At 33.2% G+C, this 18,591-nt stretch overlaps 1 protein-coding gene across 1 annotated transcript; it reads left to right on the top strand.

Annotated features, from left to right (window-relative positions):
• The first annotated feature begins 291 nt into the window (after nucleotides 1-291).
• LOC140965288 (uncharacterized) lies at nucleotides 292-2,955 on the top strand. The gene is made up of 2 exons (XM_073425458.1): nucleotides 292-1,500; nucleotides 2,710-2,955. The coding sequence occupies exons 1-2, from the start codon at nucleotides 514-516 to the stop codon at nucleotides 2,776-2,778; spliced, it is 1,056 nt and encodes a 351-aa protein (XP_073281559.1). The 5' UTR covers nucleotides 292-513; the 3' UTR covers nucleotides 2,779-2,955.
• Nucleotides 2,956-18,591: the final 15,636 nt, after the last annotated feature.

The raw sequence follows: 18,591 nt of genomic DNA, 5'->3' as shown, positions 1-18,591 counted from the left end.
TATATTAATGTCATATCTGAAACATTTAGTACTCAGATATCGTATATTAATAACAATTTTTCAAAGTTTTGTATCGAATTTTAATTCGAAAAAAATATCATTAATATCAAATTTTATTATACATATTTGAATACTTATAAATCATATTAATTTCAAGTCTAAAATATTTAATTTTAAAATATCATATATTTATTTTAAATTTTCAATATTTGTATCGAATTTCATCTTCTAAATTTTCAATATATTTGCATCAAGTCTAAATTATTTGGTTTATTAAAATGAAGAGACAGCTCTCACGTGCTGATTCTGTACGGTTATCAACGTGTCATCTTCTACTTCTCTCTTCTTGTCTCGCTTCTTCCTCACTTCGACATCAACATCATTGACCCTTCTTCCTCCAATCGAGACGCCGTCGTTTGTTGCTCCGAAACTCAACCCTAGTAGGTATAGGGAGTTGAATTGAATTGAATTGAATCGAGTCGGATAATTCTTGTGGTGGCTGGCTGGCTGGTTATGGATTCCGATTCCGTTGGATCGAGCTTTCCCTATGAGGGGCGGGAATTCAGCGATCTCAGCCTTGTAAATGGTGATTGCTCTGCTTTCAGCGAATGTAACAGTGATGGATCCGGCGAGTTTACTGCCACCTCCGCCCACAGTCGCCGTCTCTTCATCGCCTGCGCCACTGACAACTCCGATGAGCTCATCTCCCATCTCGTTTCAGCTCTTCATTCAACCAACATCGATGAACAGAAGCAAGCGGCTATGGAAATTCGGCTCCTCGCCAAGAATAAAGCTGATAACAGGATTAAAATCGCCGAAGCTGGAGCGATTAAACCGCTGATTTTGTTAATTTCGTCGAACGATCCTCAGTTGCAGGAATACGGGGTCACAGCGATTCTGAATTTATCGTTATGCGATGAGAATAAAGAAGAAATCGCTTCATCCGGGGCTATCAAACCGTTAGTACGCGCGCTGAAATTCGGTACTTCAACTGCCAAAGAAAACGCCGCCTGCGCACTCCTCAGACTATCGCAAATCGAGAAGAACAAAACCGCGATCGGGAAATCCGGTGCGATTCTACCGCTGGTGAACTTGCTGGAAACCGGGAGTTTCCGAGGGAAGAAAGACGCGTGCACGGCGCTGTTCTCGCTGTGCTCGGTGAAGGAAAACAAACTGAGGGCTGTGCAGGCAGGAATAATGAAGCCTTTGGTGGAGATGATGGCGGACTTTAGTTCGAACATGGTGGATAAATCGGCATACGTGTTGAGCTTGCTGGCGCCGGTGGCGGAGGCCAGGGCTGAGATGGTGGAGGAAGGTGGGATTCCGGTGTTGGTGGAGATAGTGGAAGTGGGGACACAGCGGCAGAAGGAGATTGCGGTGTCCATACTGTCACAGTTGTGCGAGGATTGCGTGGCGTATCGTACCATGGTGGCCCGCGAAGGAGCCATTCCTCCCCTGATCGCTTTGTCCCAGACCGGGACCAGCCGCGCCAAACATAAGGTTAAAAAACCTAAACTTTTCACTTAGTAACAATTAATTATTCCAGAAACACTGTTTAAAAACCCTATCGATCCGGTTTAATTATCTGTTATAAAACAATATCAAAAGTTAAAAGTATCTGAAATTAATATTACATTTCATTGTCAAATTTTTTTATTACATGATAATTCTGTAGTTATTGATGGGTAGTTAGTTATAAAACCAAAACTAGAATTGGAACCATGCAAAGTCAGTAACTTGATCATAAATCTATCTCAAGGATTTTACTATATAATTAGCTAGTTTCATAGGTCAGGAATCTCACATATTACACGGAGTTAGAGAGGGGTTCTTACTATTAGATCTCGAAACTTAAGATATCGTCTCAAATTTAGAATATCTATCTTGATGCTAGTGAACAAAGCATTGGAATTTTTTAAAGATAATGCTTGGGCTAAGTATGCAGGCCTACGGATAGTTAAAAAAAAAGGCTATAGCCGACCTCTTTGCTTAGTGTCGATATGTTATGCATATACTAACGAAGATTAAATCGCAATTATTGTGATAAACTATAAAAAAAATAGTAAATCTTAGGCAATAATGTCTACCATCTGCCTACAAAATTGTCCTTGTAAACGATAGTTAGAATTCATCCCGGACAATAGGTTTCCATTGTAGGGTTGTTCATGATAGACATGATTGGATTTGTTAGAGAGGAGGAGGTCAGTATTAAGTTAATGTAGCTGTAACAATATTAAGTATTACAACCTATACGGCCATCTAAATGTTTGTTAGATTAGCATTATTCAATGGTTAATAAATTAAGTGTAAACATATCAAATTATTTGTTGTGATATTATTATATGCTTACTTTAAAACAGACCGAACATGATGATCCTTAATATTCTAATGTGGGTTGGTCTCTACTCTGTCCCAATGGTACTAAAAAGTAGCCCAACAAGATAGTTATTTGTTTATTATTCTTGCATCTCCAATCAGCTGCTGCCGCAGTTCAAAATATCATTTTTTTTGGCTATATTTATATCAAAATAAGGTTTATGTGTTCTGTTTGAGGTCTATTATTCGACGGCAGATTAATATTAATTTCAGAAAGTTTTATGTCATATCCTATGATGATGTCATCCATGAACTTTGAGTTATTAAAAAAGATAGATAGATACTCATGTTTTTTCGGCATTTAGCTTACTGATGGGGTGTGGTTTTGGACAGGCGGAGGCACTGATAGAGGTTCTAAGGCTACCAAGATCCGCAAACTCCGCTGCCAAATGCGATCTCTGAAATCGTAATTATACAAAATTATGCATAATTTAATCCTTGATCACTTGTGGTTTAAGTAAAAATGCAGGGGAAAATCCAGTTGCAATGACTTTTTAGTCTTAGTTAAGTGTGTGTGGAACAAAATTTTAAACATATGGAAGGCAAATATACAAAAAAAGTGTACATGAGTTTTTATTCTTCTATTGTTATGATGTTTCACTGGATAAACTCATAGGCTCATAACCAAACCATAGGTGAGACCAAGTAGTGGTCCACCACAGCCTAAGTTTGAGAGCTGCCCAAAAAAAATAAAAAAAAAATAACTGTAGCTCAATTTTGTACAAATTGTTACATGGGATCTATACCGTTTTGAAATGACGATTAAAATAAAGGTTGAAGTCGACAAATACTCGTAATTCATCTGATATCACGACATCCTAGTTTGAGACTCAATTGTTACTAACATATCCTCCAACTAAAGAATATGAGAGTTGAAATTGTATTCAGATAAATATGTGTTATTCAAAGAAAATTAATCCTAACTAAATTGATACCGCTTACAATCTTACTTTAAAAACATTAGGGAAAATTTATTTTTGACCCTCTATAGTTGCATCTGTATATTGATAATATAGAGTACAAAAATTACAAAGAAACAAAAATGTAGGACCAAAATGACAGTTTTAACAAAAAGTTATTATTATTATTTTATGCAAATGAGTTTCACGAGCGAGATCATCTCCAACGGAATTGCCTTTGAAGAGATTTGTTTAACATAAAAGTACAAAAATATTACGAATGTGTATCAGATTTAGGTGTTGTATGCAGGTGTTGTAACACTTATTCACAACATGCAACCAAATATATTAATTAAACACGAAAATAAACTTTAATTAATAAAAAAAAGGATAAATCATGCACAAGTATAAAAATTTATGTGGTGCCTCAAAATAAAATATTCATCAGAAAATTGTAATAATTCACAAAATCAATACTTGTGAAGCCACAAAAAACTAGCTTTCTTGACAAGTCAAGAAAGTAAATTGTATATCAAATAAACAAAAAACAAAACCGCGGATTCAACAAGTGTATCGCCGAAACTCGGAGCCACAAATAACTCTTCAACCAACACTTTACACGAGTGTTGTCTTCGAGCATCTCCAACACTTGTTGTCTTCGAGCATCTCCAACACTTCATGACAACACAACAATTCACATTCACATGAGCGTGTTGTTAATTCTCCAACGTAATTCCTTGCTCTTCCTACGGCGTTTCACTGTTCTCCTTCAACTCACAAACCACACGCACGAAATACCAATGATATCTTATTTGTAGACTTCCTTTATCTTAAAGTTAATTCTTTGTATAGATTCCTACACAGATATGAAAACAATAATTTCATTAGGAAATAAAATATTTTAAACAATAGTATAATATCTAGAGATCTTATCATAAATATCAATATTCTAGCAAATCTTATTAGTCTACAAAGACTAAACTCCCTATGTTAATATCTCAATATTATCAACAATGAAAAATTAATTAAGGAATAAAATATTCTTTTCAATCTACTTTTTTTTGTCTTTCTGAACAAAATATCCAAAACTGGTATTATCTTTCTGATATGTACTATCTCATCTTCTATAATAACTCTAACTGAGTTAGATAATTATCTCACACTGAATTCAAACATGTTAGTGCAATGTTGTCAAATAGGTGTTGTAACACGTAAATCAGAACACTCAGAAATTTCATTAACAGAACAAGATAACTAAGCAAATAGAACTAAAAACTCAGAGATAACACAATCAAACAAAAACCAAACTACGGAGCATCTCCAATAGTATATCCATCATGATGAGCATCAAGATCATCATTAGACTCATCCACTTTTGCATCAACAGCTTCGGCTTCTACTCCCCTTTTTTTTCAGCAAAGGAATGAACACTTACTTCCAACAACAACTTGTACTCATCCACTTAGACTTCATAAAATGCAATAACCTCTCATGCGGTCTGAATTTGTTGTCGGCTAAAATCTATTAGAGTTTTTACATGAGAGGTAGAGATCATAACATACTCATAAGGATTTTCTCTGTAAAAAGATTTAGCTTGAGCTGGTTTGGTTCCAGATGATGAAGCACCCATGTTGCCAACATCCTGGACAACACCAGGCTCAAACCAGGGAAAATCAACCTTCCGGTTTCCCTTGAAATTTTCAGGTGTTATCTTTAGTTGGTCACCCACATCAGAAAGTTCTACATCTATATCCTTTACAAATCCTTGGAACTCCAAAATCTCATAGATCGAGGAGGAAAAAAGTAGTTTGGTGGATATGAATATTCTATCTGCAAACTGCAGAACTATATTAAATATCATCTGGCCAAAATTGAAAATGGTACTACCAGTACCAATCATGTAGAGAATTATGGCCTACAGTTTAGTAACCATTGTGGTGTTGGTGGAGGGAGTCCAGTTTCTAATTGCGGTCTTGTGCAAAACAGAATAGGATAAAGTTAAATTTACGACAAACATCTTTCTGGTATGATCAGGAAACCCCTTGATTAGTCCTCCAGTGAGAACATCAGCAATGACATTGAAATCAAGTGCAACTTCATCGTCCTCTTCTCTAGCAGGGGTGTTATAGAAAACATTTATCACTTCGGGATTAAAATTGAAAATCCTATCACGGACAAACACCCTACCAAACTTCATCGATCTTTCATCTCCAACACTGGATAGGAGATTGCAGTAAAATTCTAGAACAAACCTTCTGGAATAGGGAGTCACAGTGCTCGTGGAAGCAAACTTCCTCAATCTTTGAAGAAAATAATCAGATTCTGCTTTACACAGACCTCCCCATCAATATTTTTTTCTGTAACAAATTCTCTATTGATGTACAGTGGTCACCGAGCTAAAGTAGCATCGAAGTAGAATTTTGTGAAGAAAGACTTGCTCACATCATAGTCCACAGAGTAAATGTTGTCTTTGGTGTTGACAACACCGGCCTCAACATCGGGCGATTGTCTTCAAATTCTTGTAGCATCTCCTCATCCGGCTCTTCATCATTAGATGGGATTTTTTTTGCAACCTTTTCTTCTTTTAAGCGAGAAGAAACTTAGCCAAGGATTGTTCATTGTCAGTAGAATCAACAGGATCACTAGGTCCTGAAACATTCTTTGGTTCTTCTTCAAAAGATGATTGAACAGTAGCAGTCAAAGGCGTTGTGTTCTTTGCAGCAACAACAGGTTTGGGTCTTGCGGCCAACTCAGAATCTTCATCATTCGAATCATCTCCAGAAGAGAAATCGTGGTGGGTCCAAAAGGTTTGCGGAGGAGGAAGACCTTTTAAATTTCTTGGATGAGACCTGCTTGTCTCTTTGATCTTCTTAGAGGTGGACGAGGGAGAAAAACTCTACGCAAAGCCTCATAATCTGGTGGATTTTCAACATCAATTTTATTGCTCGGTTCTCCAGGGGTATTGATTTTAATCGGAATAGGATCCTCTTTGACAAAAATCAATTGTAGGTTCTCACTAGTAGGTGTTTTTCTGGGTGGTGTTGTCTCATTTGGTGGAACATCCAAACTTTCTGTCATCTCATTGCGGATATCAAGGGGATCGTACCCACTTACTACCATTTGAGATAAAATATAAGTGATTACAGATGAAAATAGCAGAGGATTGAATCAAATAATGAAATCGCAAGAATCACGGCAAGAACTCGCGCAGATAATGATAATAGAGAGAGTATAATTCGAGAGATGAGTTAATCAACAGTAGTAAATTTGTTCAATTATGATAATAATTTAAAAGCTGTGCTTCCAACGGCAACTTTATCTCTAAACAAAAACAATTCTCCAATCAAAATTTACTATCTCATCCAACGGTAAAACAAATCTGAACCAATGCACTCTTTCTTTGAAGAAGATCATTTAGATTAAAATCCACGTCGATTTAACCTACTAACCATTAAAAATCAAGAAAATTCAAAATCAAGAATATTATGATTTTCTTCAAATTTTATAGGTTAAAAGCTGGTAGCCCACTGAGCAAGTTAAAGTCAGAAAACAATCAGAATGCATATCCTAATTATTCCTCAAGTATGATATAATAAGAAAGTGTAAGGCATTTATCAAATTGTGGTCTATTTGTACTCGGTGTTGACAACACTTCATGTCAACATTCTTGTTTTGAGTCAAACTTTCATGAACTATATTTTGATTCAGAAATGGTAGCTCCCACACTAGAAGAACAGTCTTCATATGACTCTTCGCTAGTTTTTTTCTATTTTCTTATAAAAAATTATTTTTATTTTTTTCTCTTTTCTGTTCTCATTTTTTCTCAAAATTTTCAATTCAGTTTTTCACATTGGAAAAGATTATGGAATACACGAACATCCTCAACTACTTGATGAATTAGATTGAGTACAAACCACTCTCAAGTAATTGATTGGAAGTTTGAACAACAACTGAGAGCACACCAGGATATAGCCATAGTTCTACAGACTTTACGTAAAACATGATGAATGATATATGCAACAAGTTTAACATCCTACAAAAGTACATGCATGTACGGTGTTGTGACAGGTGTTGTTGTGACAGTGTTGCAACACCCACGACAACACGCGTGAGTGATCATTATGCATACAAGCTAAGAGACTTCCTAAAGATGGAAAATCTTTCTAAATCCAATGGTTTTGTAAAAATATCAGTCAGTAGTTGGTTCTCAGTCCCAAAAAAATTCATTCGAATTATATCATTTTCAACCAAATCTCAAATAAAATGATGTCTATTGTCAATGTATTTTTGTTCGAAAGTGTTATATTGGATTTTTTGAAACATCCATAGCACTTGAGTTATCACAGTAAACAATCAAGGTCTCAATATGAAAATCATAATCCTCAACCATTTAATTCATCCATATAAGTTGTGAACAACTACCATCTGCCACATATTTAGATTCAGCAGTAGACAAAGATACATAGTTTTATTTTCTACTGTACCATGACACAAGATTATTTCTTAGATAGAAACATTCTCCAGTTGTACTCTTTCTATAATCTAGGTCATCTACCCAATCAGCGCCACTAAATCCCACAAAATTTGTATTTGTTTTTTTGGTGTACCACAAACCTAGATCAATAGTCCCTACAATATACCTTAGAATTCGCTTGACTGCCTTTAGGTGAGTGATCTTGAGATTAGTTTGATAACTAGCACATAAACTGAACATTATATCAGAGCAATTAGCACTCAAGTAAAGAAGACTATCAATGATGCTGTGGTGTAGAGTGTTTTCAACACCTTCGGCAACATCATCCTTAGACATCTTTTCACTAGACCCCATGAGAGTTTTCATGTGCTTAGTGTTCTAATTTGAAAATTTCTTGACCAAATTTTTGACATACTTTGATTGATACAGAAAGATATCATCATGCAACTGTTTAATTTTCAATCCAAGAAAAAACTTAATTCACCTAACATGCTAATTTGAAATTATGAATACATGTATTCAACAAAATTATCCACAAGCTTTTGTGAATAAGCACAAAAAATTATATTATCCACATACACTTGACAAATCGGAATATCATGCTTTAACATTTGAATAAAAATGGTTTTTATCAATCTCACTTTGTTTGAAGCCAATGTCAAGTAGATAATCAGTCAACCTACCATACCATGCTCGTGAAGTATGTTTTAGTCAATACAATGCGTTCTTCAGCCTCTAAACATGAGAAGTGGTGTGGATCTTCAAATCCTTTTGGTTGACTTACATAAGCTTCTACATTTAAGATGCCATTAAAAACACACTCTTAACATCCATTTGATACAATTTAATTCTCATATGACATGCAATGGCAAGCAACAGTTAGACATACTCAATTCGGGCAACATGAGCAACATTTTCATTAAAATCCATCTCCTCAGCTTGTGTATACCCTTAAGCAACCAATCGTGCTTTGTTTCTAACAACATTACCTGATTAATCAGTCTTGTTCTTGAAAATTCATTTGTTCCAATTACATTAACAATTTCAGGTCTTGGAACCACATATCATTGTGGACAAACTGCTCAAGTTCTTCATGCATATCATTCACCCAAAATTTATCTTTTAATGCGTCATTAATATTTTTTGGTTCAATGCATGACGCAAAGCAAGAGTGACTTGCCTGGGAGTACACGAAACTCATGCATACTAAACAATCAATTTTTTATAGTCTACTTTCTCATTTTCTCTAGTTTGAATGCCTCCGTATACTTCTCCAATTATTTGTGACGATGGATGATTATTCTGAATTTTGTTGAGAATATATTTTCCATCATTGATCATTTTATCGTCATCTTGTTCATCCTCCATTGTTACTGTCTCAATCACAGGTAGTGTTGTGCTGGGTCTTGCAACATTTTGCTCAACATCTGTTCTGACCAGTGACTCAGATTTATCTATCAATCCATCTATATTATCTTCGAATGTCTTACCTGCTAGATCTAGAAGATCACCAAACACAATATTAATGACTTCTATAGTCGTTCTGCTTCTTAAATTAAATATTCGATATGCACGACTATTGGTAGAATATCTAAGAAACAAGCATTTGTCACTTTTAGAATCAAACTTAGCAAGATGATCTCAGTCATTCAACACACAGTGTACACATCCAAAGACATGAAAATACTTAATGTTTGGTCTCTTTCCAATGATAATCTCATAGAAAGTCATAGTGAAACAACTTCTTAAATACACAAGATTTGAGATATGACATGTGTTTAAGACCTCAGCCCAAAAATGTTTTGAAATATTTTTAGAACTCAGCATGACACGAGCCATCTCTTGCAAGGTTCGATTCTTTCTCTCGGCTCTTCCATCCTGTTGAGGAGTCTTTGGATCTAACAATTCTTGAGTTATGCATTCTTATCACACAAAGATACAAAATGTGAGTTCTCAAACTCATTACCATGGTTGGTTATGATCTTACCAACCCTCAAATTATGCAGATTAGTAATCCTAGCATGTAATTTCTTAAATGCATCAAATCTGTCTAATTTCTCTCTAAGAAAGCTTACCCATGTAAAACGTGAGAAATCATCAACACAAACAAAAGAGTACTTCTTACCAACCAAGCTTTCCACTTCTATTGGACCCATAAGATCCATGTGTAAAAGTTCAAGACACCGTATTGTCCCAAAGTGTTGCAACACTTGGTGCGGAACACGAGTTACATTTCTACCATGATCCATTAACATATGCATTTCATGATCTTAAATCTGGCATACCTCGTACAACATCATATTTACTAAGGTTCTTCAATGTTTTGAAGTTACTTGCCCCAAATTTTGATGCCACAAATCCAATTCACTTACTTTGGTATGTCAGCAAACACGATCCTCACCCCGTTGATGGCAATTATCATAAGATTTTGTACCTAGCATGACACAAATATTAGCTTGGTCAAAAATTTCATAATTATTTTTATCAAACTTAACATGCAAGTCGTCGTCACAAAGTTGACTAATGCTTATTAGGTTTGAGTTGAGTCCCTCAACATGGAGCACATGATGAAGTTTGGAAGTCCATCCATTCAAAGTCTCTTTACCAACAATTCTCTCTTTTGCACCACCTCCATAGGTCACACGTCCACTTATTAATTCAACATATTCAGCGAAGTGGTCCTTAGATCCTGTCATGTGGTGCGAGAACCCACTGTCGAAATATCAAATAACTGCAATGTTAGTTTTCAAGGATGTATAAATAATAGTACATAAAATTTTTGCCTTAGGTACCCAAACTTTCTTTACTGGAGGTTTCATGTTGACAGTGTCGAGCTTGGTGTTGGGCAACACCTTGTGCAACGTCCAATTTGCTTCCCAGCTCATATAATCATCTCTCAGCTTGAAGCAAAAGGGTTGGATATGGTCTGGCTTACAACAGTAGTGACAAATGAAACATCGCTTTCTTTGCTTTATCCTTTGAGCATAATCTTGTTACTTAGATGTTGAAATTTTGACAGAAAGTGTGTCTCTTGGAGAGTTTGAAGTATTTTTGTTTTCCTTCACAAAAACAGATTCTCCATACTCAAACTCGTTGTTAATGTACCGAAGGCTAGTTTTGCTGGCTTTTCCCATCATCAATATCGAGTCAAGCTTTGCTGAGCTCGAGTTAAATTTGGCAAGAGTCTTTGTAGCTTTTTCAAGATTATCCTTGACTTTGCACAATTCAAGTTTCTTTTTACTCACCGTAACTTCAAGTCATGACACATAGTCTTTAAATCTGTATTATCCTTTGAGAGCATCGAGTTCAACTTGTTTCTTTTCATCCACTCTTCATACAATTTCTCATACATATTTTGCACACTTTCCAGGGTGACTTCATCTTCATCAACTTCTCGGGTTTCCAGATTACTCGTATCATCGAGAGTTTTTACATGGCACACTGATTTTGAAGAGATGTTGCGACCAGGTGTTGCAACAACAGAGGAAACATCTAACGGATTGACTTGAAATCATCGTTTTTCCTTCAAAACAACATACAGAGATGTGTGATTTTCTCTTTTATTGGATTCCTGCTCTTCTTCAGATTCTTCATCATTTAAGGAGACATTTATACCCTTGTTCATGCGAAGTCTATTAGCATATTCATTTGCATAATGACCAAATCCAGAACATTCTTTGCACTGATCTGATTCTAATATTTTGACATCTGGTTGAATCATCAATTCATTCTTTGGTCTAAATTGCCCTTGAATAAGTGTAAGCCTTTTATTTTTCTCAAGAGCAACCAAAGTTGGTAGTTTAGGTGGTTGAACATATTTCTTCTTGTTTCTCATCCTTTATAGATAATCACCAAATTTCTTTGCAAACAAGGAGATGAAATATTTACATAAATCAGACTCGTTGACTTTCAGGGATAGTTGAATTAAGTCATTGATGGAGTCATCAGAAACTTGCATTACAATAGTTTTCTTTTTGTCTATTTCTGCAAGTCCATATTTATCTCAAAAGTTTTGAGAGAGCTTATCAAATCTTCCAAACTAAGCGTGGAAGTGTCTTTAGACTCATCAATTGCACAGATCATGATGTCGAACTATTCTAGAAGAGATCTTAAGACCTTGCTGATCAGTTTTTCAGTTTACATTGGATCGTCGCGGTTGGATGCTTCATTTGCAATATCACGCAGCCTACAATCGTATTCAACTATTATATCATTTTCTTCCATCCGCAAGCTTTCAAATTTAGAGGTTACCATCCTTAGGTTGGTTTTGCGCACACTCTCAGATCCTTAAGAGTACTTTTGAAGAATTTCTCATGCATCTTTGGCAGAGATGCAATTGATGATCAAACTAAACATGTTGATGTCGATCGAAGTGAAAATTGCATTGAGTGCTTTTGAGTTGAAATTCGAAGTTTGGACTTTATCAGTTGTCCATTCACTCTCTGGTTTGATACGACTGTTACCATCCGCATCCACAGTTCTTGGTGGAGACCAACTATCTAAAACACGTTGCGATGTTTTTTCATCGATGGATTTAATGTAGACCATCATATTGACTTTCCAAATAGCATAATTGAATCCATCCAAAAACCGGTGGTCGAAAAACAGTGTTGATAGATAACACGTCCATTGTACTTTTAAATGTATAAACAAAAATAACAGAATCACACTTAGTATATCAAGAATAGGCTCTGATACCTATTAAAATGTCTTGTTTAATGTAAAATTACAAAAATACTAAGAATGTGTGCATCAAATTTATGTGATGTGTGTAGGTGTTATAACACATATTCACAACATGCAGGAGAATATATTATTTAAACATACAAATAAACTTTAATGAAAAAAACAAGACAGAATAAATCATGTAAAAGTATGAAAACTTGTGTGGTGCCTTATGGAAAAATATTGACTAGAAAATTGTATTTAATTTAGAAAATCAATACTAGTGAAACTACGAAAAATTGGCTTCCTTAACAAGTCAAGAAAGTAAATTGCATCCTAAATAAACAAAAAAACAAAACCACGGATGCAACAATTGTTTCGCCGAAATCCAAAGCCACAAATAACTCTTCAACCAATAATTTACACTAGTGTTGTCTTCGAGTGTCTCCAACACTCTTGGCATGAGCTCTTTATTAATTGTCCGATGTAATTCTTCGCTCTTATCGCGGCATTTCACTGATCTCTTTCAACTCAAAAACCACACGCACACAGCAGCAATGATCTCTTATTTATAGACTTCTTTAACCCTAGAGTTTATTCCTTGTATAGAGTACTACACAAATATGAAAAGAAAATTTTCATTAGGAAGTAAACTCTTTTGAACAATAGTATAATATCTAGATATCTTATCATAAATATCAATATTATAGCAAATCTTATTAGTTTAGAAAAGCAAAACTCCTTATGTTAGTATAAGGATATTATCAACAAAGAAAAATTAATTAAAGAATAAAATATTTATTTCAGCCTTCTTAACAAGTAAGTTTGATATAAGAACGGCTCGGCATCAAGATTCAAGAAGCGAATGAATGCCAAGAAAATTGCGCTCGACATCCCAAGAAGCTTTCATGGATTTCAAGATCTTAAAACGGCATCGTTAGAATAACCTTACAATAGCCAATTTCTAGTATCATTAGGTCTCAAACAATCAATTTATCACAAGGTGTAGATGAAAGTTATGTGCATTGAGGAACTCAATATCATGATATTGTCCCCCATATATATGGAGTGATGATCATATGATAAGCGTATGCTTCAACGATTTGTAGCTGTTTCGCGGCTTGGTCGTCGGCCGGTAAATCCATGTACATCCACCTGAAGGTGGTGATCTCTTTGTTCCTCTAACTCAGTTATAATATCCTGTTCATTGATGGATTCGGTAAGGATGACATATCAGACAACCAAAACTACAAGAACAACTTGAAATAATGTGGGATGTTATGAGAATATTTTGAAACTTCATTCATGCTGGCTGGCAGCTACAATCTATTGGTAAAATCTTGGTTCGAATGGATACTCAACTCAAAGGTAATTTTTATACTATTCACTCACTGATTTGAAGTTCAAATAACAAGTACTTGGGAATGAAAATTTTATAAAAGTGGAAAATTAAAAGAAAGTGGTTGATACAAAAAGTTGTAAAATGGGCCAAAGTTGTAAAACGGGCCAGTGTGATGGGCGGTCTGCAACCCACCACAAACCACCTATTTGGCAGGATGAAACAGGTCAACACGTCAATTTTTAATTATATTCGACGATACAACACAACCTATCCTCGGATGTTGACTCATTTTGACAACTCTATTGATACATTATAAAATATAAAGGGACTTTTGTAACTATGGTGGGTTTCCATAATATAACGATGAAAGTTTAGACGTGTTTTTAAAAAATGTTCGATTTGATATAACAAAAAATTTCTCCTAACTAAATATTACTGTTTAAATAACTAGTCTATATTATTTTACTAACTAAATGTGACATTATTTTTTATATTGTCATTACTTTCTTTTTATTTTTAAAAAATCCCTCTTCGATTTCTTAAAAAAAAAAAATAAGGTTAGAAATGGGCAGTATAAAATAGCCAATATATATTGGAGAAATCGCCTCAAATAAATGATGAGAAACTTCACATAATTTCCAAGACCAAATGTGAAAATGCCAAAGTTGTAAATATAAAACTATCAAATCCCAATGGAAGACTTTTATAAGTTTGAAAGGTCAAAATTTTATCCCTTGATGATTTGATTGAATCCAAATCACATCCTACCAATAATGGAGGCGCATGCTTGAAAAGGCAAAAAAAAAAAAAAAAAAAGAGAAAAATANTCTTCTTGTATATGATTGATATAATTATACTATATAATTCAAGATGGGATATACAATGTGGAATGAATCACTCAGATCAAATTTTACCAAAAAAAAAAAAAACTAAAATTTGAGAGCAATACATCAATTATTGAGAGCAAGAAAAGTTTCGTAAGATCGAATGTTTGTCAATTTAATAAAAGTTATAACTTGTGGTAACATTGTAACTCAAATATTTATATCGTACAACAGCATAAACATCATGTTTCAATTGCTCAATCCAGCTAGAATGATTATTGCATCACCAAACAATCATTGTTAATTGCAAGAAAATGTTAACTTTTATTATATATATATATATATATATATATATATATATAATAAANTCGTTTAACCCACATTTGATATTTTAAGTTAACTTTTACAACTAAACATAATATTTGAAAGATGTGAAAAAAAAATTGTAGCGGACTATATTCTAATTTTTCACATTTTAAAAACTTCCCCCAACTTCTCATAACTTCCTTCCTATTTTATTTTTATTTAGTTATTCTAATCGCCATAAATATTTTCAAATTTTATTAAAAAAACTTTTTTAATAATTCAATATATTATGCACACACGTAGCTATAATTGTGTTTTGGACGCCATTATCATTTAGAGAGGTAAATGAATCGAGTTTGTTCACGAGATTTTCGAACCGACTCGAAAATTATTTGATTCATATTAGAAATTATCAAATTATAGTCGAACTCGAACATGTACGAATTTTTATTCAAGCCCAAACTATCTTGTTAGATAGTTAGTAATATAATTATACAATAAACAAATATATTTCAAGTATTTATTTTCGAGTAGCTCACAAATATGTTCGAATATTTCAAGCTGAACGCGAATTCGAGCTTTGATTTGAACTGAATTCAAGCAAAAATATTAATTTTTTGAGTAGGTTTCTTGTGAGACGGTTTCACAAATTTTTATCTGTGAGACGGGTCAACTCTACCGATATTCATAATAAAAAGTAATACTCTTAGGATAAAAAGTAATATTTTTCCATGGATGACCCAAATAAAAAATTTGTCTCACAAAATACGACCCGTAAGACCGTCTTACATAAGTTTTTACCTAATTTTTTTGGACTTTCGAACTCAGGCTCGAATATATTAATATAAGTGGCACTCTATGCATTAACGTTTTAATATTATAGATATAAACATTTTATATTATTGAATAAAATATAAATTTAAGGTTTGTATTAAATTTGCAGTTGATGCGATGACACGACGCGATACACAGATCATGAAATGTACCTTTTAATTTCACCACGACTTTGTCGGCAGACATTATCCAAAATTATTATTATTATATAATTCTTGGAAAATATATTTTCAGTTCACACCTACATTCTGCAATATGATCAATTTTTTTTTTTTTTTTGTATTGAAATTATCATTGCTACAAATAATAATTTAATTATTATTATATATTTTATTCTAAAACCATTTATCATATTTTTTTAATTATAAAATTCCGTATGATATTTAAGAAAACTAAGTGCAGTGTGACATAATATTTATGGTATAAAAGGCCTCTATTTCCACAATTCAAAGAATATAATTTTTTGGTTAACCAACTCCTCTAATTTTGAGTTTTGGTTTACTAAGTTTTCAAAATTTGAGTTTAGCAGACTTACTTTAAATTTCTGACTATTTTGGTTCAGTTGTTGATATGATAATTGACAAGTTGGTATTTTTCGATGTCACATCATCAATTGGATCAAAGTAGTCGAAAATTAAAATTTGGTGTATCAAAACCAAAACAAGTTAGTAAACAAAAAAACTGTACAATAAAATTAAACAAAGTTTAGAGCTTCCTGATTTATTTTTCATAAATACATCTGCAATGAAAAATTTCAGAAAATAGTTAAATAGATAACAAAGCATATCCTGAATATTGTTTAAATAATTTTACTAATATAGATAAAAATATACATATAGAGAAACTATATATAAATTGAGAATAAGAGTTATTTAACCCTAAATATATCATGTAGTCAAGTGCATGTCATTTTTTTAATTCATGGAGTAGTTTTTTTTTTTTTTAATTATTCTTTAAGGAAATTATTTAGTCCCAAGATTTTCCCCAAAATAAAAATAATAAAGAGTAGGTCTCTTGTGAGACGCTCTCACGAATCTTTATCTGTGAGACGAGTCAACCCTACCGATATTCAAAATAAAAAGTAATAATCTTAGCATAAAAAGTAATACTTTTTCATGATGACCCAAATAAGAGATCCATCTCACAAAATATTATCCGTGAGACCATCTCACACAAGTTTTTGTCAATAATAAAACACAATTCTACAAAAAAATATATATATATATATATAAAATTTGGATTTAAATTTTCGAACTTATAACCCCATACCACTGCCTAAATTGGAATATGAACAGATGCAAGATTTCAGAGCACAGAAGAGAAATGTGGAAAGTTCAAGGATAAGAAGATAAGCCTGATGAGTCATAAAGGCTAGTAATCGTACGAAGTGCACCCAAAATTTCTTTAGATGTCATTGTTATTCAACCTACAAGTCCTGCAGTTTATTATATCAAATATCTTTTGTAATACAGATGCACAAATAAGTGCAAGAACGAAGATTATTCGGTCAGCATGGTTTGCAGACTACTGTTTTATTTTTTGGGTTTATCGAGAACGCATCAAAGCTAGCGATTGCAGGTTCCCAAGGTAAAAGAAAAAAAATATTATTTTTTTTTAAAAAAAAGAATGAATGTTACTTTCATTTTGTATATTTAAAAAATGTTTTAATTTTGTCAATTGATCAATATTCCTTGTTATAATGGTTTAACATTTATCTACAAGGGCCACAAAAGGCAGGTCGATAGGGCCAATATATTGAGTAATGATTTCTCTAAATATATATTATAATTATGTGCGCATGTTTTGGTCACTTATCATAGAATATGCACATCGTTTTTAATGAACCTGATCATTTCACAATAATAAAACTAATCTTTAGTACTATATATTAATTCTCTTTAATTTATAGATTAAAAAAAATTTCTCTTTAATTTACGCCTTAGTATCGATACGTACTTTTTTAAAATTTATGTATAAAAAATTACAAAAATCGTCATATTGACTTGGTGTCTGATACACTATGACGAAAGTAAAAAAAATAAAAATAAATTCAAATTTATTTAATTAAGAACAAACTCTCTAGATATTAAAACTTAAAAGCATATCAACTTATAAATACTATTTGTACAATTTTACCTCTGAGAAAAGCTCAAGGACAATGAAATAATAATCGGCTAATCAGTGATCGATGTATATTTGATCGCATTCACATATAACAAACTCAATTGGTATTTCAACTCATATGTGGGCAAGGCAAAGGGGAAGTACACGTTGTTGAATATTTAATAAAATAAATATATAAATCGCGTGATTAAATCCATATATAATAATAGCATGCCAAGAATCATATCGAATTATCAGAAAATATAAATAACAGTAACTGCGTACAAGAATCCATTGATTGATCTAGCGTTAGAATTATGGATCTTCCAAGGAAACAGAGAATCGACCACCTTATTATTGCCTTAGATGAGAAAATGAGAGATATATAGAATATGCGTGTCGTATATATTATGTGTTATTTTTTGTGCTTCAGGGACTATACTCTTATATAACTTTAGCAGTCTTTGACTCATCATAGAATGATTAATTGGGTTGGGGTTCTACACATAAGGTGGATCATACCAAGTTATTTAATACTTTTCAAACCCATAATTAACTAAATCGCCTTATTAGATAGCTTGTCTAGGTATAATTTTTAAATTATGTAAGCTCACAAAATAATCCAACAATCTCTCACTTGGGCCACATAAATTATCTGTATATTGTACATGCAAAAACTGGATTGAGCTCTTTCTATCTAAACCAAAATATTTATTAACAATTTGGTCTATAAATTATACAAATACTGAACCAAAGCAGTCATCGCTA

This window comes from Primulina huaijiensis, chromosome 2 (genome assembly GCF_012295235.1).
Source record: "Primulina huaijiensis isolate GDHJ02 chromosome 2, ASM1229523v2, whole genome shotgun sequence".
In the NCBI taxonomy this organism is placed as follows: Eukaryota; Viridiplantae; Streptophyta; class Magnoliopsida; order Lamiales; family Gesneriaceae; genus Primulina; species Primulina huaijiensis.
This window is presented reverse-complemented; position numbering and strand designations above follow the sequence as displayed.

Coding starts and splice junctions, on each gene's coding strand:
- LOC140965288 (XM_073425458.1), top strand. CDS start 514: ATGGATTCCGATTCCGTTGGATCGAGCTTTCCCTATGAGGGGCGGGAA. Junction 1,501..2,709: donor CCAGCCGCGCCAAACATAAG/GTTAAAAAACCT, acceptor GGTTTTGGACAG/GCGGAGGCACTGATAGAGGT.